At 51.0% G+C, this 20186-nt stretch overlaps 1 protein-coding gene across 4 annotated transcripts in view; it reads left to right on the top strand.

Annotated features, from left to right (window-relative positions):
* Positions 1 to 19469, top strand: part of EVC2 (EvC ciliary complex subunit 2) — a 115839-nt gene extending 96370 nt beyond the window's left edge. For all 4 annotated transcript variants that reach the window (XM_034672139.1, XM_034672141.1, XM_034672140.1 and 1 more), the window contains 6 exons: positions 3775 to 4002; positions 10216 to 10430; positions 11864 to 11951; positions 14432 to 14628; positions 17290 to 17391; positions 19187 to 19469. In XM_034672139.1, the coding sequence (XP_034528030.1) occupies positions 3775 to 4002; positions 10216 to 10430; positions 11864 to 11951; positions 14432 to 14628; positions 17290 to 17391; positions 19187 to 19457 (1101 nt within the window). In that variant the 3' untranslated portion in view covers positions 19458 to 19469. The remainder of the gene's footprint in view (positions 1 to 3774; positions 4003 to 10215; positions 10431 to 11863; positions 11952 to 14431; positions 14629 to 17289; positions 17392 to 19186) is intronic.
* Positions 19470 to 20186: the final 717 nt, after the last annotated feature.

Below are 20186 nucleotides of genomic sequence, written 5' to 3'. Positions count from 1 at the left end.
CGGACTGGTGGGATTAAAGAAGGCACGGGGCGTGTTCAGTGCGGCTCCCTCCGCTCTCCTCCAAAGCCAGGCAGCCTGCAGGAGGCTCCTGTTCTCTGTCCACTATGGGCTGCGCTCCGTGGCCTGGGGGAGCGTGTATTCATCTGGACACGCCTCCACCCCGCCCGGGCCACGTTCTCCAGGGTAGATCTCATCACTGTTAAAGCTGACATTTGGCCTCTGTCTGTCTGGCTCACCCATGTTTCTGGTTGTTTGTTCCCAAACCTGGGCAGGGAGGCTGTGGTGTCTTGAACTCCTTCAGTGCCAGTAATTCTCTGCTGGCTGAGGAGTTGATTTTAATTTGCATTTAAAGGACATCACGGAACCTAGAAGAAACTACTTTTTTTGAAATGCACTGGGAAGGGAGTCAGAGAGATGAGTAAGGCAGTGGTTGGAACTCCCCGTTTAAAAGAAGAGTATTTAGCAGCATGTTGTTTTGAAAATGAATTTTTATTACTTTAGATAGCTTGAATATTTAACGAAGCCTGTCACAGAAATGCAAATCTGTACCCTTTCCCAGGGCTCTTTTTAGACAAGGATGGAAACCCTCGCTAGAGGCACATTCTTACCGTGCTGGAATTAACGAATTAAACTTTCCAAAGAAGAAGAGGAAAGGATTTTGGAAAAACTTTCTTTCCTTAATTTCATTGTCCACATGATTCTTACAGTACATAGGAAAGGCTTTACACTTGCCCCCACGTTTTAAGTGTGAATTTGCGGAAATGAGACTTGAGATCCCCTTATGGCCCCCTTGCTCTGCCCTGCACCCCTGCAGGGGGCTCGGCTTTACGGGGTATCTGGGCCACCACCCATCCGGATACCCTGGTGGGGAGGACAGAGACCCCGTGGAGGTCACATGGAAATCTGAGCTCATGGCTGTTGCATGATAAGGGGACCAGTCGCTCATCCCTTTCTTGGCCACCTGCCTGACACTCGTGTTTTTCCTCTTGAGGGACTTCCCCTGGGTTTGCCATGGCCCTTCCCCTTGTCTTAGGGTGTGCAGAGATGTTACAACTTACCAGATGGTAGCCTTCAAATACGAGCAGGTTTTGTATGACAATTATACCTCCTCAGTAAAGCTTTTTGTAAAATCCTGTGTGTTAGGAGGTATTATTATTCCCATTTTATAGATGAGAAAAGATAGGCAGCTCAGTGAACTTGCCCAAGGTCACGAGCTAGTATGTGCCAGAGTCAGAGCCTGCTTCGGTCCTCAGTGAGGAGCTCCGTCAGGGTCAGATCCTCGTCTCACGCATCTTTGCCTCTTCTCTACCCCCACCCCGTCCCCTTGGTGCATTACACGTTCCTGTATATTATACGTCTTCTGTGCTTATTATTTTTTAGATTGATGAATGAAGCATAAATATACTTTGTTCGTAACCTCGGGGTGAGAAAGCAGCTGTGGGCAAAGGGCGTTTGCAGGAAGGCTGCTAAGATCCAGGAAGCGCTTTAGAGACTTGTGTCCCCGCGTCCCCATGAGGGAGCCACCAGACACCGCTCTTGGGGTCCCACTCTCACGAGGCTTCACCCAGTCTTGGAAGGACATGGGGCCACCATTGGCATGGTGTGGACGCCTCAGGCTGAGTAAGGCTGCCTGCCCTTCTGCAAGGCCCGCCGGGGAGGCTCAGGTGTTATCCACAGTTACCATGGAAACCCATCAGTGGTCGGGGCTGTCACCTGACTCTCCAAGCTTGGGAAAGATTGGGGTCTAATAGCATCCTTGTGAGAATAAGGCTTCTGGTTCCCACTCAAGCAGGGAAACGAGCCTCTGTCTCCCAGAGCAGCTGCGCTCCTCGGCCAAAGCTCTCCGTGCTGCTGCTGATGTCCGTGGGCTTTTCTGTGAGCCAGATGTGCAGGTGCCCGCACCATGTCTCTTTGCGGACCCTACATGCCCTTTGGCGCTCTTCTTGGTTCTCTGCAGCTTGTGGAAGGCACTGCCTCTCCAAAAAATTCTTGTAGGGTCCCACCTTGCCCCCGACAGAATTTTCTTCCCCAGCCAACAAGCCATCTGTGTGTTTTTTTGGGGCACTTCTTCCCTCTTTCACCCATCAGAGTTTTTCCTGAAGGTCAGGTTGTAGAGACGAAATCTGGGCTTTTCAAACTGGGACTTGCCTTCCTCCGAGGGACACGCTGACAGGTGCAGGAAGGCCGGGCCGCCATGGGAGACATAGGGTCGTCGTCCTCTGCCAGTGTCCACTTCATGTAAATACCTCCGTATGTCAACCACTACCAAACCTCTGACGATACACATAGGATGGCAAATAGGTGACGTGGCAGAAAACAGATTTCCACAAACTTTGTCAGTATTTTTTATTGGGGTAAATATATATAAGGTGACGTGGACTGTCTTCACTGCTTTCGCGTGCATGGTGCAGTGGCGTGAAGTACATTCACGCCGTGGTGCAACCACGCCCGCCCCAGCTCCAGAACTTTCATCTTCCCGAACCGAAGCTCTGTCCCCATGAAACACTCCATCTGTGCGTCTGCGGCGCCCAGCCCCCCGCGCCCACCGCCTGCTTGCTGTCTGTGTGCACTTGACTGCGCTAGGTGCCTCACGCAAGTGGACTCCCGTGCTCTCTGTCCTTCCGTGACTGGCTTATTTCACTGACAGCATCGTGTCCCCACGTTCCGTCCGTGTGGTCGCAGGTGTCAGAACCTCCCCTGGTGAAGGCTGCGTAATATTCCGTTGTCCGGCCAGACCACACTGTGTCTGTTCATTCCTCTGTCGACGGACAGTGGGTTGCTTTTACCTTTGGTTTTGTGACTGAAATTCCACACACTTGCGAAGATTAAGTGAAAAGCTTCCCCAAGATCCGTGCTTGAGCAGCTGCTCTTTGGCTTGTGGTTTATGGAGCCCCCATGAGGGGAGGGGGTGCACAGTTATTGGGACCTGGCATCTGAGAAGCATTAGACCCCATAGTTCACCCATTGTTCATGTGGCAAGTTTTCTGGAGACAGTATGAGAGGTGGTGATCATAGAGCAAACACACGGATGACAGAATGAACCTCTTGGGTGTGTGACTGAGTGGAGTTGACGGATTCCCTCTTCTGGGATTTACAGAACCCCTTGGGTATGGGGCCCTTTGGGTATCGTGGCCTGGCGGGGTCAACAGTGTGGGGAAGGCTGGCCCAGGGGAAGAGCGTGGAATGAAGGGAGGACGGAGAAGAGGTGACAAACACGTGCCCAGTAAGGACACTGCAAACAGAGTAGTTGGAACCAGGGACCCGAAGGACAAATGGGGGATGTCAGTGAGAGGGGGATGCCGGCCATTTCAACCACAGTGGGGCGCCCTGACAGCTGGCACACAGACATGGCCAGGCGGCCCAGAGTGGCCCGGAAGGGTGGAGTCCCAGCGGTGCAGGTGGGGGTGGCAGAGGAACAGACCCGACTTTCCAGGCATGCCTCAGCTGGGGTCGGAGCCTTGTTAGAAAGGTTGAACTTTCATCCTCCGGAGGGGGAACCTCGAGGGACTTCCCACTGGGTGGCAAATTAGTTCCCTGTACCTTCGAGAGTGAGAAGTGTGGCATGAACGCCAGACTCCAGAAGCCCCGAAGAGTCTTTATAAGCAGAGGTGCCCTGCAGTTTCCAGGGCTGCTGCTTTGCGAGTAGTTGAGGCCTCCCCGAGTCCTGAGCGAACCACTACCGGAGCACAGTCTAGCAGGTTGCTGGTGATACGACCTCTCTCCCTGCCGCCCGCCCCCCACTCACCTGCCTGGCTTCTGGCCTCCCCTCCCCAGGTCCGCGGAGAACTGCTTCGGGAACGCGTGCAGCAGCTGGAGGCCCAGGAGGCCCGCTTCGCGGAGTCCCTTGTCTCCCTGCAGTTTCAGAAGGTGGCCAGGATGGCCAAGACCCTGTGGGCGTACACCGCCCTCCTGAGCGTGCAGGACCTGCTCCTGGAGGAGCTGAGGGAGTCTGAGACCCTGACGAAGTTGGCCTGCGAGCAGATCCTGGGGTCACACAGCCCGGTGAGTGCGGGGCTCAGTGGGGAGGAAGACTGACGGAGCCTGGGCCACATCTGCGGGATTCGTGGGTTCATCCCCGTGCGCTCCCCTGGCTCCCTCTCTGTCAGGTGGGTGCTCACCTGCCCTGTGCACACTGCAGGGTCGCAGGGAGGACTAAGTGAGGTGCCTTACAGCTCAAGCCTGCTCGATTTCATTGCCCCCGAGAAGCAAACCTTTTGAGTTTAAACATTCTTAACGTTTCCGAGACCAGGCGCATCTTAAATCCACAACACCGGGATGGCCATTCATAGAGCTGTAGACACAGCGTGGCTTTCAGTTAACGGCGCCTCAGATGCGATGAAATACTGGATTGTTGTTTATTTTTATAATTGCATTTGTTACCATTATTCCTACATGCTGCGTTTTTTTGTCGAGGTATGAAAGGTATAGTCATAAAACAGAAGCTATGGAATCCGCTGTTTTGAGGGCTGATCTTAGGTCCTTGATGGGTTGATTTGGGAACTTCCTATGTTATTATAATTCCTCTAGAGAGGGAAAAGGAACCCATGCTTCCTGGGTGCCAAGTATGTGCAGACAAGCACGAACAGGCTGTGAATGCACGCCCTCTCATGTAAGCATTAATCCTCCTTAATCACACATCTCAAAATGACCCTTGAAGCACGACTGAGTCTGAGTTGCAGTCTTATGCTGCTCTAGCTTAATGCCCTCTGTCACACATTCTATTACTTAATTATCGAGCTGGGTTGCGAAGTGGATACCGCTATTATGTTCAGTTCTCGGGTAGAGAAATTGAGATTGGGGCAGGTGGCAGGTCAAGTTCTTTGTGAAGTCCCCGTGGCTAATCAATGCCAGGAACAGAATGCAGTCTGTTTCTGACTTCGGCCACTAGGTTACGCTCATGGACTGCCCCCCAGTGATCTTGCCAGTGGGGGTTCCCATCATTCCTTTTTAAAAGTCATAAATAGCATGAGGTTCTAAAGAGTCCTAAACTGTTGTTCCCATGAGCATTATGCATCTTGCATTATGTGAAATGTTTTTAAACATAGAAAGAAGTGGAATCGTTGGTATTCCCACACAAAACATTCAGGTGCTGGATAAATAAAAATAATCGTCCATCTTGATGCTTCGTGAGTTCACAAGAGCATGTGGAAAATTCCCAAAGGCCAAGGAAAACCCCGGGGAAAGCAAATCCAGAGGCTCAGATCCGGGGGTGAAGACTGAACTCTACAACCCAGGGATCTGGGGTTTATTTGGGGAAATAGAAGATGAGGCTGGGGGTGTCCTGAGGAAGTAGAATACCGGGGGGGGGGGGTTGAGAGGAGAAAGCCACCTGCTGTCAAATGAGCCACCTTTAACAGGGAAATCTGCCCTTCTCCCACCCTGCTCCGGAGGGCTGGGGGGAGGGGAAAGGATGGAGGGGAGTCTCCCCTGTGAATTTTGGTGTTTCTTTTTTTCTAAGATTTTATTTATTTATTTGTCAGAGAGAGAGAGAGCGAGCACGAATGGGGAGCAGCAGGCAGAGGGAGAGGGAGAAGCAGACTCCCTGCTGAGCAAGGAGCCCAATGCAGGGCTTAATTCCAGGACCCCAGGATCGTGACCTGAGCTGAAGGCAGATGCTTAGCCAACTGAGCCACCCAGGCGTCCCTCCCCTGTGGATCTGTAGTCAAAGGCTTCTGCTGGTGTGAGGAAGGAATCCCAAAGCACGTTAGCTCTCCAGTCAGGAAATCTCCCAAGGCGATAAATTAAATTAAAATGGGTCTAGGATGGATGGTTACTCTAGTGCCTGGCCAAAGCAAAGCAGATCCTGTCCAGAGAAGAAGATTCTCGATCTGGGCAACTCAGGATTCTCACAGATTAATTTAGCCAAATAGGAGTTCTCAGTTAAAATTACAAGTCCCCAAACACATGAGCAAGACAAGATGACATATATATGGGAGAAACAAACAAACAAAAACCCCAACAGATTAAAATCCCTGAAGATGTTAGATGCTCTGATTATCAATATAGAATATAAAATAATGATTTATGAAATTCTTTTAAAAATTAAAGGTGGTACTGAAATGACTTTAAAATTTTCATTCATGTGGAGAGCAGAGCGATTCTTTAAACTTACGTTTATGTAATGAAAGACCCAAAATAATGAAAGAAAACTTGACAGAACAGCAGGGAGAGGTTGAGAAGTCTGTCACAGTAATGGGGCATTTCAGCACTCCCCTCTTTCTATGGTTGGTCAGACGAGACACATTTAAAGACACCTATGAATGGATTAACCCATTAATCAACCTGTATTTAATGTATACCCACAGAATCTTACAGCCAGCAATTAACAAATACATATCCTTTTTGAGCACCCATTGGGAACAATTACAAACAATTAAGTTTTTGAAAAAGAACAATTAAGCATAAATCCGTTTAAGAAAAGATTAGCACTCAAAGTCCATACTTTGAAAGTTTTAAAACTTACTCCTGAATAATTCCTTGGTCAAACAAATGATAATGGAAATTTTTTAAAATGTAGAACAGGAAAATAATGTAAATACAACATATGAAAATGTGTGGAATTTCGCTAAAGTAGTTTTTTAGCTCTGAGGGAAATTAATGCCCTAAACTTATACTAAAGAAGAAAGGCTTACGATTAAGATCAGATAAAAAGCTAGAGGGGAAATGACAAATGAATCTGTAGAAAGAAAAGATCACATAAATAACATCATAAAAAGACTACCAACAACCAACCAAACAAAACCACAGTAGAAAGGATCAGTAAAGTGAAAAGTTGAATTTTCTGAAAGAAAGTCTAATAAAATACACAAAGCGCTGACACAACGGACCATATGAAAAAGAGATAAGGGACCAGTAAATAATAAAAAGCAACGTAACTGTACACGAAGCAGAGTTTTAGAAAATAAAACTCCATGAACAACTTCGTGTAGATGAATTTGAAAACTGAAAGGAAATGGAAAATCTTCTAGAAAATTTGTCAAAACCGACTCAAGTTGAAAAACAGTATGTATATAGTCTTATTACCATGAAAGAAATTGATGGACTAGTCAAGAAATCTTCTGACATGCACAAAAAAGCACGCACCCCGATAGTTTTATAGGTGAGTTCCAACAGATCTTTGTAATATCATCTACAAATTATCCCTGATGTTAGAAAAATAGGGACTATTGCTCATTTTATGAAGCTCAGACCACCCTGACCAAAACCAGATGTGAGCCGTGTGAGGAAGAACAATTACAGTTCACCCTTACTTGTTACTAACATAATCCAGCCATCCATGAAGTTATTAGTACAGCACGGCCAGGTTGAGGTTTTCCCAGGAATATAAGGTTGGTTTAACTTTAAAATATCCATTTACAAAGTTCATCAGGTTAACGGATTAAAGGACAAAAGAAAAAAACTCTGTATGGTCATTTCAGTATCACTGATCAAGTATTTTTTCGAATTCAACACCCACCCAAGATGAAAACTCCTCAGCAGAGTAATGACAGGAGGAAACCTGCACCGGCTATTCACCCAAAGTCCACAGCAAGTGTGAGTGAGAGGTGATGGGCATAGGGGTGGGCCGGCCCCAAATTACAGGTGAAGGTCGCGAGGGGCAAGTCAAGGTCGTGTATCGATTAGGGACAGAGTAGACACTAGGAGCCAGAGGCATCCAGCTCGCAGTTTACCTGCTGAGACTGCCCTGATTTTGGTCGCCCTGGGTGGTACGATGCTTACATTTGTGGTTTTATCTCACAGCCTTTTTGAGTAACATCAAAACCTCCTTATTCTTGACTGTGTTTGGAAGAGTTCTGTGACCTGGAGGGACTGCTCGTAAGTCACATGGTGTAGTGTTGAGCTGGTGGAAAGGCAGCCAGGGTTTTTTCGATTTGCATTCGGAGGGAAGACAAACCTGTGGTTTTGTTCCAGATACTAGGCTTTCATTCCACAGTGTGATCATTCTGTGAAAACCGCTTCCCCATTGTGAAGGGGCTTTTAAGCTGTTAAACGTTCAGGGGAATTAAAAAAGCATGAAATGAAATGCTTTGGAAGAAGTGACTCGTAAGAGAACCATATTGAGCACACCTCCTTGGATGAAAGATTTTGACTCATCTTGTGAAATGGGAACATGGGCAAGGGCATAACGAAATCACGGGGCCAAGTGTCATGATGGGCAGATCTATGGACGGACTTCTTCATAACGGATAAGGGAACCCCAGACCAACGGTACCCATTAGATCTGCACTCTAGCTTCAAGTGCTGTGGACCCACTGTTCTTCCTCTGTTCTCCCTCTGGCTTACTGGCCATTTGCTGAGTGTGAGATCAGTGAGTCTGGTCCACCACCAGGCTCCAGGCGTGCTGACAGCACGCGCTGTCAGAAACTCATTAGCGCTGTTGGAAGCTCTGTGTTTGGTTCTGTTTACATTTGGGATGCTGCAATGAGACACATGGCCATAACTGGACACGTCAGTGTGTTAGAAGACCCCACTCGGAAGCGTTCAAAGGCTTCCACGGCCCTGAGGGCAAAACCCAAGTGCTCAGCACACGATGGCCTTGGTTTTCCTCTATGGCCCCGTTTTCTTCACTCTTGGTTCTTGAGCAGTGTTTCTGAGCCATGGGGGGCTTTGAGGCCCTTTTGACAATTTGATGCAAGCTTTGGCTCCTTGGCAGAAAGGCAGACTCTTCTGCACTTATTTTGGAAGATCATGGACCACCGTCCTCTACAGAGCCCATCTGAAGCCTCTTAGGACTAAACCCCAGCTTTCCCCCCACCCCCACTTAGAGCCCTGGCCTATCTGGTGAGTAACAGTTTCAGCATGTTTGCATTCTATGAGGCTTGCGACCTTCCAGCCTCCCCCCTGCCCTTACCCACCCGAGCAGGCTGTGGACAGCCTCTTGTAGCCACATTATCTGACTCTGGTGGCCCAAGAATGCATATTTCTTCTGCTTGGCCAATGAGAGGCAGTATAGCCTGATGGTTAAGGACACAAACCCTGGCGTGACCTGGCCTGGCCTCAGATTCTGGCTCTGCCACCTAAGAGCTGCATGAGACAGCACATTACTTGAACTCTTTCTTCTTAATCTCCTCCTCTGTAATGGAGAAAATAAGAGTGTGTATTCCCTAGGGTTGTTACAAGGACTCAGTGAGATTGATATATGTGAGCATTGAGAACGGTGCCCAGCGTGCTGTGGGTCCCATCAGTGTCAAGCGTGGTTGCTGTGCTCTGGCACAGGCTTCGACCCAGGTGGATGAACATGTGCTCCTGCTTTACATATATCCGCGACAGGTGCCAGCTGCCGGGCACGGTGCTGAGCACTGCAGACAGTGAGCTGGAGAGGCAGCCCTGCCCCTGGAGCTCACACTCTAGCAGAAATGTTCAGGGATGTCAGGCAGCAAAGATGGGGCAGTGTCTGAGTCTGCTCAGGCTTCTGGAACAAAACACCATCGCCTGGGGGCTGAAAAACAGACATGTTTCTCTTCCAGTTCTGGAAGCCGAAAGTCCCAGATCAAGGCACCAGCAGTCAGCTGCTGCTGAGACCTTGCTTCCTGGCTTGCAGACAGCCACTTTCTTGTTGAGTCCTCACCTGGCAGAGAGTGGGGACCCTGGTTTCTCTCTTCCACGTCTTATAAAGACACTAATCCCATCCTGGGGTAATGGCCTCAACATAGGAATTGTGAGGGGCCGCAGATATTCCGTCTGTGATGGGCACGTACAGGGGAGGGCGAGCGAACGCCTTCGGAGGGGGAGTCTATACTGTCCCAGGACACAAGGAGCCCTTCCCTGAGGAACTTCTTGAGTCAGGGCTTGAAAGGAGACTCAGAAGTGGCCAGGCAGGGGCGCCTGGGTGGCACAGTGGTTGGGCGTCTGCCTTCGGCTCAGGGCGTGATCCTGGCGTTATGGGATCGAGCCCCACATCAGGCTCCTCTGCTGTGAGCCTGCTTCTTCCTCTCCCACTCCCCCTGTTTGTGTTCCCTCTCTCGCTGGCTGTCTCTATCTCTGTCAAATAAATAAATAAAATCTTTAAAAAAAAAAAAAAGTGGCCAGGCAAACAGAGGAGGGCCCAGCAGGTGGCGAGAGCCGCGGGCACAAAGTCAGGGAGGCATGAGAGGTCACGGTGTGGCCTCCCTGCGCTGTTTGGCATGGCTCGCTGGGGGTGGGTGCGGAGCATGTCCTGCCAGGCCCGGGGGAGGTCTGATTTAGTCTGCGGACCCCTCGCCCCTCTGTGTACAGGAGCTGCAGGAACTGGAGAGGAAACTGGAAGACAAGCTGGCGCACCAGGAGACGGCCCAGCTGCAGCGGGCTCTGGCAACCCGGCAGCAGTGGGCCGGCGACGGGCCCGGGCTTCTGGGCGAGCCCGAGGACTCAGGCTCTGAAAGGCAGATCTCAGCGGTCCTGCAGCAGGCCCTGAGCCAGGGCCGGAAGTTACTGGAGCGCCACCAGCAGAGGTGAGCCCGGGGCCTGGCAGTGGGTCCGTGTGCTGTGGGTCCCCTGCAGGCCCGGGGGCTCCTGGCTCCTGTCCGAGGTGTCCTCCCAGCGCGCAGACGCCAGCTGCTAGCCCAGGAGCGCGCTTCCTCCCTGACACCTAACTATACTTTGGTTTACTTTCTTTGTAAGATCATTGAGGTTTTCACTGAACATATTTTTTAAGCTCTTTATTTTTAAATAGCTGTAGACTCACCAGAAGTTGCAAACATGGTGCAGGGAAGGTCCATGTGCCCTTCAAACCGCCTTCCCCGCTGGTAGCATCGCACGTAATCATAGTGCTTTATCCGACCAGCAGTGCGATGCAGTGAGTAACTCAGATCTTACCGTGACCGTCATAGCTCATACCCTGCTCCTGGAAAACTATACAACAGATCCCTCGTCTTTGGTTAGGGCTGTTCTTTGCTTTCTTCTTAATTAACAGACAATTAGCCTTTGCCCAGGGCATTAAGAAGGCTTAGAAAACGTACTTTTAACAGCGTCGTAGTTTTCCACTGTGACTATAACGTTGATGTGGAAAGGACGGGGTGCAAACGAGAGACGCAGCGTGATTCTGTTTTTGAAAGCACACGCGCATAAACTAATTAGCAGCAAAGAGACCCAGTCCTAACAGATGTGACTCCTGGGTGGCAAGATTACGGGCTATTTTAATGTATTCGATTATGCTTTCCTGGAAACACGACATCAAAGTGAACTAATTGTCTGAGAGGCTGGATCTGTGCGATCAGAGGGAAAGGCCCTGAGACGCTGACCTGGTTGACGCCAGGATTTTCGGGTATATGACACCCTCATACGCCTCATGCTTCATGGAGGAAATTGCTCGTGAAAAAAAGCTTTTGACATGAGTTTGGGGTTGTGTTAGCCAACAAGAACGCAGGGTAGATCACCCATGGTGCCACCGCCATCAGCTAAGGGACCGGGTAGGCAGACCCTCTCACGGGAAGTCAGAAGGCCTGAGGGGGACGCCCATGTGGAAAGGAGCCGCCAGCCTCCGCAGCCGGAGCCAGGACCAGGCTGGGAACACGGTTCTGGGTCCACTTCCACGCGGGGCACATGGTGGGCGAGGACCCAGATCCGGGTCTTCATGAGCATGACAACGAATACTGAGAGTTCCCAAGTAGGACCACAGATGGCCCAGCAAAGCCACAGAAATTCTCCATACAGATCCCGCAAAACATCTCCCTTTGAGGAGCCCTCTCCTGGTGGGCCTTGTAATACATTATGTGCAGAGTGTTCTAGAGCGAGAGAATATGCCTCTTCTGGCCATCTCTTTCAATAGATTAAAAAAAATAATGCGGATGACATTTGCCATGGTTATGTAAATAACTGGGTGGTCTTCTCCTGGGGTCACGTTATAGCCAAAGTGGACTCAATGTAGATTTTGTCTGCACTCCAGCTGGAGGGAGGAGCGAGACCACAACGTCGTACTTGAAGATTTGCTGGAGAATGTGGAGCTCGACACCTTTGCGGCCCTGTACAGCCAGGTGAGGACCCGTTCGCCGTGCTGTGGGCCGGCCCTCCTCAGAGGGTGCGTGTCCTCACCTGCAGCACGGGCGGGGTGACAGTGGAACCTGGGGAGCTGCTGAGCCAATTGCTGACAAGAGCCTGGCACCAGGCCGGCAGGTGAGGACATTCCCATCAGGCCCAGCGGCAGCAACAGTGACAGTGGTAGTGACCGCCCTGGTCAGCCTCTTCTCTGAGACTCGCCAGGTACCCAGACGTGCTTCCTCTTCTCTGTCTGACGCCAGGTTAACACTCACAGGGGAGGCTCCAGCAGGAGCAGAGCTGGCCGCTGAAATCAGGTTGCACTCTCTTTAGATGCTCTAACCATTCCGGTTCATGCTGCTGTGCCTTCCCTTTAAAGCAACATACTTCCTCATTGCTGCACGAATAAAATGGGAAGGGCGTGCCTCTTAAGAAATGAGTGGCACTAACCCAGTGAGGCAGGAAGCTTCCCTGTGCTGTGGGAGAGGCTGGGACCCCATCTGTATTCCTCACAGAGCTCCGCTCTACCCCCTCGAGGCTCCAAGGTGACTGCAGCCTCTTGTAGACAAGGTGGAGTCCCCTTGACTTCAAAGACCCTGACATCCTCGGAAGAGGCTCTGTTCATGAATAAACATTCACTGGACTTCTGGTAAGCAGCAAGCTCTGTCTTGGGCACTGGGATTTCAGCAGTAAACATAAGAGAGAAAGTCCATGCCCTCAGGAGCTGATGTTCTGGTGGGGAGAGCAGGCAATCAACAAGATAAATACATAAGCTGAATAGTATTTGTTGTGCATTATGATCTCATTTTTATGGTTATGTCTGTCTCTCCATCGATCCATCTATCCACCCACCTATCCATCCATCCACCTGTCCATCCATCCATCCACCCATCCATCCACCATCCATCCCCCATCCACCCCGCAACCATCCATCCACCATCTATCCATCCACGTAAATGTCTAGAAAGATGCTCGGAAGTGGTGCTTGCCTAATATTACTGATAATCACTTCTGGATAAAGGCGTTTGGAATAATTAACATTCATCCTTGTGCTTTCCCACATTGCTTTAATTCCTTATTATAAGCCACATTTCTTAAACACAAAGGCAAGGGTGAAATATGCTGAGAACACACAAATAACAGAAATCCACGCAGGAAGGAGGGAGGCAGGAACAGGTACAGGGAGGAGGCAGGGCTGTGTGGCCGTGACAGAGGCAGAGGCTGGAGGGACACACTTTGAAGACACAGGAAAGGCCATGAGCCAACGCAGGCAGGTGGCTGCTAGAAGCTGGAAGAGGCAAGAAGACGGATTGTCCCCAGAGCCCAAGCAGGAACAAGCCCTGTTGACACCCTGACTTTAGCCCAGTGGATGTGACTTCAGATTTTTGTCCCCCAGACTGCAGGAGAAGGAAGCGTGTTGCTCTGAGCTGCTGTCTCTTTCTCGCCAGTGTGGGACAGTTCCACAGGCGGCAGCTCGTTCTGTCCTCACGGAAGCCTCTGCCATAGGTGTTACAGTTACTCCACTTTACAAATAAGGAAGCTGAGCCCAGAGAGAAAGAAGGGTGTAGCCTCAGGACACATGGTGTCCTTTCGGTGCAGTGGGGCTGAGCCAACCCAGGCTTTCCAGAGTGCAGAACCCATGCTCTCTCTCTCTCTTAATCTCTTATTTTGAAACACTTTAGATTCCCAGGAAGCTATAAAGCTAGTATAGAGAGTTCCGGTACCCCCACGCCATGTTTCACTCAGTCCCCCACCCCCATGGTTGTATCTTGCAAAGCTCTAGCACCATATGAGTTTATGACATTGGTTACAAAATGTGTCTCTGGTTCTCTGTCAGTTCAGCACATGTAGATTTCATGTAACCAGCACCACAAGCAAGATACAGAACTATGCCATCGGCACAAAGACCTGCCTTGCACCCCCCCTTTACAGGTGCACCCAGTCCTCTCCCCTCCCTGACCCCTGGCAACCACCATGCTCTTCTCCATGTCCACATCTTGTCAGTTCTGGAAAGAAAGATACACAAACTCTGAGAGGGTGTTGCCTGTGGGGACAGGCTCTTTTCTCGCGGCATCCATCCACGTGGGCCCGTAGCCTAGCCTCAACCATCTGCTGGTCTGGGGACATTCCAGTTGTCTGTTGAGCTATGCTGTTCCCTCTGAACCATATTGCCTCACGGTGCTCAGGGCAGGAGAGGAAAAGCCTCACCAGCTGGCCCTGCCGCTGGCCTGGGGTGTGGCTCTGGTGAGAGCAGTTGAGAGGATGGATGAAGGTTTTGGACACATCGTGGTGAGCCAGGGTTGCTGACCACATAGATTTTTCTTGACAGCTCTGCAAATTTGGGGACGTGTTTTCAAGACCAAGCTGCTAAAATATTTATCTCCGCGGGACAAAACGTCCTATGACTAACGTCCGTTAAAGCGTGTTGTTCATCAGGGTCAGAGCAGTGAGGTCACAAGCTTCCCGTCAACCCCTCTAGGAGCTGAGACTGGCGTCGTACCTGTCCAGGCTGGCGATGGTGCCGGGGGGCACGCTGCGCCGGCTCCTGAGCGTGGCTTTGCCCACGGCCTCGCAGTCCGAGCTGCTGGCTGCGCTGGATCCAGGCAGCCAGAAGCATCCGGACCACATGGTGGAGAATGACGGTGGTGGGGAGCAGGCCGACATGGGCAGGAGGAGGTGAGTGCGGCATCCGGGCTGCTTTTGGAAAACAGTGGGGTGAAATTCCATGAAGGGAACACACGGAGGGAGGAAGCAGGGCGCCCGCAGGCCAGGGCACACACACACCCTCCCTGGTCGGCACTTTGTTGCTCTGGGAGCCAAGGACAGCCAGACCGGTGGCCAGGAACCCTTTTGAAGTCATGGGAGGCCTGAGTATTTTGTTCAGACTTTTATCTTCGTCACCTATTTTTCAAGTAGAATCTTAAGAAAATGTTTCCCCTGCTGCAAATGCCACACACACAGGTTAAAGAAAGTGTAAAAAATGCATACAAGGAAAATGAAGAAAAAGAAATGTCCTGGTTCTACTATCAGGAGAAAATGGCTGGGAGCATTTTCTTACAATTCTTCCAGAATGTGTTTCCTTGCTGGCTTTATGGGTGTGTTTGGTGTGTGCGTGTGAGTGTGTGAGTGCATAAAATTTGTGCGAGTATCTCTGCGTGTGTAGCAGCCCCCGCATACACAACCTTGCGTCCTGTTCCTCAGAACCTACCTTGCGTCCTGCTCCTCAGAGCCTTACAGCACAGGGAGTTTGCTCGTTTCCTTCTGACTCTTGTCCATGTGCGGATGTCGTTCTGTGCAATAGTTATCACACCATTTAGAGTGTATTCTCTGCTGTTTTATTAATTTAAAATTCACACATAGCAGTTATTGCAACCCCTTCATGGGTTGTTAAGAGCTGTGCAATGTTCCACGGAGGTGTGTAGCATAGTGGGTGCAGCTGTTGCCCTCTGACCCGACGTTGGGTTTGGATTCGTTTTTCCCTCAATTATGGACAACGCTGCGGACATACTTCGCTTTAGGAGCGGGTTTCAGGCGTTAATTTGGTCATCCAAGGCTCTTTGTAAGGAAAGGCAGGAAGCAGGGCTGTGGAGTGAGGGGTGTGGGAGCAGCAGCAGGGCCACTTGAGAATAGTTTGTGGGGGACGAGGGAGCAAGAAAAGCCACAACCACACGGGAAAAGAGTGTTGAACGCCAGGCGTTTTTCTGAGAAAGGAGGCGGTGCCCTTTTATCAGAGTCATAAGGAGTCCATGACTCAAAAAGGTAAGGACCACTGCTAACGGCAAAGAGTAGGGTGGGGTGAGAGGCAGGGTGGGACTGTGGGAACAATAGCTGTGGGGTAGGGGTGGGAGTCCACAGGGGCTAGAGGAGTCCTCTCAGTGCCGTGGGACCCAGGAGTCGGGGCCTGAATGTGGGCGTGGTCCTAGGGCTGGGTGTGGTCAGAGGGCTGGGCATGGGCGTGGTTAGACCTGGGTGGGTGTGGTCAGGGAATGAGTATAAGCATGATCAGGACTGGGTAGGTGCTGTTAGAGGGCTGGGTGTGGGCGTGGTCAGAGAGCTTGGTATGGGCGTGGTCCGAGGGCTGGGTCTGGGCAGGGTCACAGAGCTGCATGCCACAGGGTGGTTTCTCTGGGTGCATAGCCAGTGAGGGACACGCAGATATTGGAGGTGACCCTGAGGCAGGAATGTGGCCACCCATGAGCACCTTGTTCACTGGGCTGTGCCTTCAGCCAGCTCGGTTGGGGAGGCTGGTGAGCAGAGACCGCTGATGGACACGGCATGAGTGCGGAGCATGCGTGTGCCATTTCTTTGCCTGGCCTCATGGCCAACTGGACTGGATCACTTGTGGAGGTCTAGGCCACTTGCCACAGTCTCTGAGGGCAAGGCAGTCACCACTCCTGTGTCCCAAACACCTGGTGCCTGGTCACAAGTTCAGGGTCTAGGGTTTCAAGCAACAAAATCTGACTGACTAATCTCAGCAGGGAAGGGTGTGTGAGGGACCTGTCAGAACCCCGGGACGGCCGGACACCCAGGTCCTGGGACGGGCAGGACCAGGAGAGTACAAAAGACATGCGCTCTGGGATGCTGCCCTCAGAGGACCTTTTTCTCCACCCAAGAGCTCGCCTCCTGGGAGAGCGAGCCTGACTCAGCTTGGGAGAGGGGCCGTCTCCACCACCAGCCAGGCAGTGTGAACCAGCTTGACCAGAGCAGAGGACAGACAGGACTCTGGGTTCCACACTGTCCTTTACTGAACGGACATGAGCCCAAGGCTTGCGAACGTCTCCCTCCTCCCGCTCTCCTACATGACTCTGCAGTGTCCCTTCCCCTGTGGCCGAGAGTCACAGTCCTTCACGTAGCCTGAGGGTTCCCGGGCCAGCCCACCTTCCAAGCTTCCACTGTGCTCTTTCAACTTTCTTAATATATTATAAAACACTCCTGAGCTCCTACCGTGTCCACTGTTGTAGGGACTAGTGAATGCGGGAGAGTAAGGGGCGTGGTGGACACTCTGTAAGTCAACACATAGATGGGGTTCCTCCACACATGTGTCCTCCCTCTGGGGGTGCAAGACTCACCTCGAGTGTCCCCACCTCTAGGCAGCCTTCTGCTGTGTGACTGATGTCACCCGTTACGTGGCTCTGACCCCTGGACTGGGAGCCCCTTGGGAGCAGAGATTGTGTCTTGACCAGGGAAGGTGCTCGATCAGTGTGCTTCGAATGGGAGACAGACCATGAAAACGAGCTCTCCCTGTCAGCCCAAGGTCATGTTGAGGGGTGGAGTGCCATCGTGCTTTTCAGGAAAGCCTATTCCAGGAAATACTAAGACCCTCCCTTCTTGCTTCAGGAAGCACCAGGGCTGGTGGCAAGCCCTGGAGAGCCGACTTCGAGGAGAACTGATAAGCAGAGGCCTGGAGAAGATGCTCTGGGCCCGCGAGAGGAAGGAGAGGTAACACTGGACACCTGCTCAGGTGGGGCGGGCAGGAGGTCAGCCTGGCTGCCCGTGAGCGGGACGGGAGATGAGGGGCCCAGGAACCTGGGGGAGGGTGACTGCCACCATACCCACATTCTTTCCCGAAAGACCACAATCTTTGCTCACAGTGGAGTTTAGGAGCTGAAGGTATGCTTCTCGCTATCAGTGGGAGAATGTTCTCTTATCATTAGTTACCACTTTATTTATTTTAACTAGTGTCTGTTTTCAAACGGGATGTCATTAGAGGGAGAGTAAATCCATATTGCAATTTGGAGTGTACAGTTTACAAAGCCCTTTGCCGCCTACTGCACTGAGCCTCCCAGCCTTCCAGAAAGTGGGGATGGTAATGCTGGAGCTCAGGGAAGTCAGAGAAAGAGGCACCAGGCCTGCAACCGGGAAACAGTGGCCATGGGACCTGGGACCATCCGACTAACACTTTCTTTCCCTAGACTTCCAGGCCAGTGACCTTTCTATTCCATCAAGCACCTTTCTCTTTTGGCTGTGGTTTCCGCACACCTGGAGGTCAGAGGAAAGTTAGGGGCAGGGTGGTTTTAGATTGCTACAGTTGCCAAGTGCGTCCAGTGTTTCCCACTAGGAAAGCTTTGGAGAAAGAGTGACGTCAGGTAGGTTCATAACAGAGTAGAAAGTGATCCTGCGACCCAGTGCGTGCTCTGGAAACAGTCGATGTCCGAGAGAAGTGTGTAACCTGAGTCCTGCCCCTTCCATAGTTTCTCAGCTAAGGTAAAGGCGTTGAGGCCAAGCTTCATGAATTGGCTGTGTTAACAATTCTGGAGCCATTGATAATAGTCTGGATGTCAGAATTTAGTCCTAAAGCAATTAGATCAGGATTTTGAGCCCGAACCAAGAAAATTAAATTCGAGCTGTAAAAATGTGAAGTCCTCCACGGAGGAGCAGAAGTCAGCTCCTCCAGACTGGGATGGGGCGAAGGCACTCCCAGGCTGCAGTCGTGTGAGCGGAGCGAGTACAGATCGGGAGCAGTGCTGGTCCCGCTCCCCTGGCTCACTGTGCTTGCCTTTGCCCTGCCCGGAGGCACGTGGAGCTCTGGCAGGAAGACGAGAGACTGAATCACATAGAGCTGGGTCGGAATCCTTGCTCAGATTCACACGAGCTGCAAGGACAGGGAGCAGTGGAGCCTCGTCTGCCACATCTGACCCAGCTGTGCTCGGCCACAGAGAACACTGTGCCTTTGGCTGCTGTAGGCCTCTTAGAAGGAGTCCTGGCCATTCCCAAGAGTATCCAGGGATGTAGGGACTGGACCACAGGATTCCAGCAGTCCTTTTATGGGACGTCCCCAAAGAGTGTCACTCGTCTGTTTCAAATGCAGTTGGCCTGACTTCTAACTCTTGCTTTGAGGTCAGATCTCATCAGCCTGCTTTTGGTATGAGCCTCACAGGCAATGACGTCCTGGTAAACGTTGAACCGTTGGCTGGTGGGGAGAGAGACGGAGACAGATGCTCTGATCTGTAGCATTTCCCAGTTTCCGTGGTGTACGTACTCTGACCAGGGCCGATTTCAAGCTAACAACATGATGATAAGAGGCTTGCAAGAGTTGTCTGTAGATGCCACTTGCTGTAGGCTTCAGCTCATTTCAGGGGCCGTCTGATGACCACCGGGGAAAAGTCTTTCATTAAAATGACACCTGATTGAGGACCTCAGGACCCAGAGTGGGTTCTCCCGGAGAACTCCACCGGGACAGTCAGGAGGGTCGGTTGCCAAAAATGTCAAATCTGATCTTCTGTTCTTTCTTTAGTATATTAGAGAAGACATGTCCCCCTCTCAGAGAGAGGGTGGCAATGCCTGGAAAAGGAAGCTGGCCACACCTGTCCCTGGAGTCCATCGGAGAACCGGCTGCTGTGCCCATTGTAGGGGCAGAGACCATTGATTTATTAAACACAGGAGAGAAGCTCTTTATATTCAGAAATCCAAAGGAGCCAGAGATCTCATTGCATCCTCCTCCCAGGAGAAAGAAGAAGAACTTTCTGAATGCCAAAAAGGCCACTTGGGCCTTGGGCATGGACTAGTCCCAAGGAAGGCTCCAAGGAGTCTGAAGACAGATTTTTCTTTTCCTCCTGCCCACTTGTGTGTGTGTGTGTGTGTTTATAGGGTACAACTCATAGCTATAAGTCACACATGCGGAAGACGCAGACACCCCCAACACCCACGACCTTCAAGGACTCCATTTAATCTGGTGTCATGAATTTGCAGAGTCTACTTTCCCTGGCATCACGAGGGACATGCTGAGACACGGGGGCAGCCGTGAACCCTTGTTGCCTTCAGTTTCACCTCTCTAAGGGTCTGGGGGCGACCCTGGCCTCCAGTTCGTACCTCTGCAACTTCTGGCTGCACACGGGCTGTGTGTCCAAGCGAGGCTCTTTGTTCCACCGTTCTGTGTGTGTTCAGTGGAACTTTCGAAAATAAATGCATTTTACACAAAGCTCTTCGCGGTGGTACTTGGTTTTGCTTTATGTAGGAACCCTTTATTTTCCTTACTTCTTGTGTTTTGGCTCACGTTGTTGTGTTCCACAGAGATTTGCCCTCTATCATTCTAGTGGCCAGAAAATGTGCCAGCCACTGGGGTATAAGGTCTCCGACTCAAATTAGAGTTATTTCCCCCTTTCATAAATGAGGAAATCCAAAGGCTTAAGAAGATGAGGTGATGTGTAAAGATCACAGAGCCAGTAAGTAGGAGAATCAGGGTTCATACTCTTTAAAAAAAATTATTTACTTATTTGAGAGAGAGAGAAAGCACA

This window comes from Ailuropoda melanoleuca, chromosome 11 (assembly GCF_002007445.2).
Source record: "Ailuropoda melanoleuca isolate Jingjing chromosome 11, ASM200744v2, whole genome shotgun sequence".
Classification (NCBI taxonomy): domain Eukaryota; kingdom Metazoa; phylum Chordata; class Mammalia; order Carnivora; family Ursidae; genus Ailuropoda; species Ailuropoda melanoleuca.
Note: the sequence above shows the minus strand (reverse complement) of the source record. Positions and strands in the feature narration are given on the sequence as shown.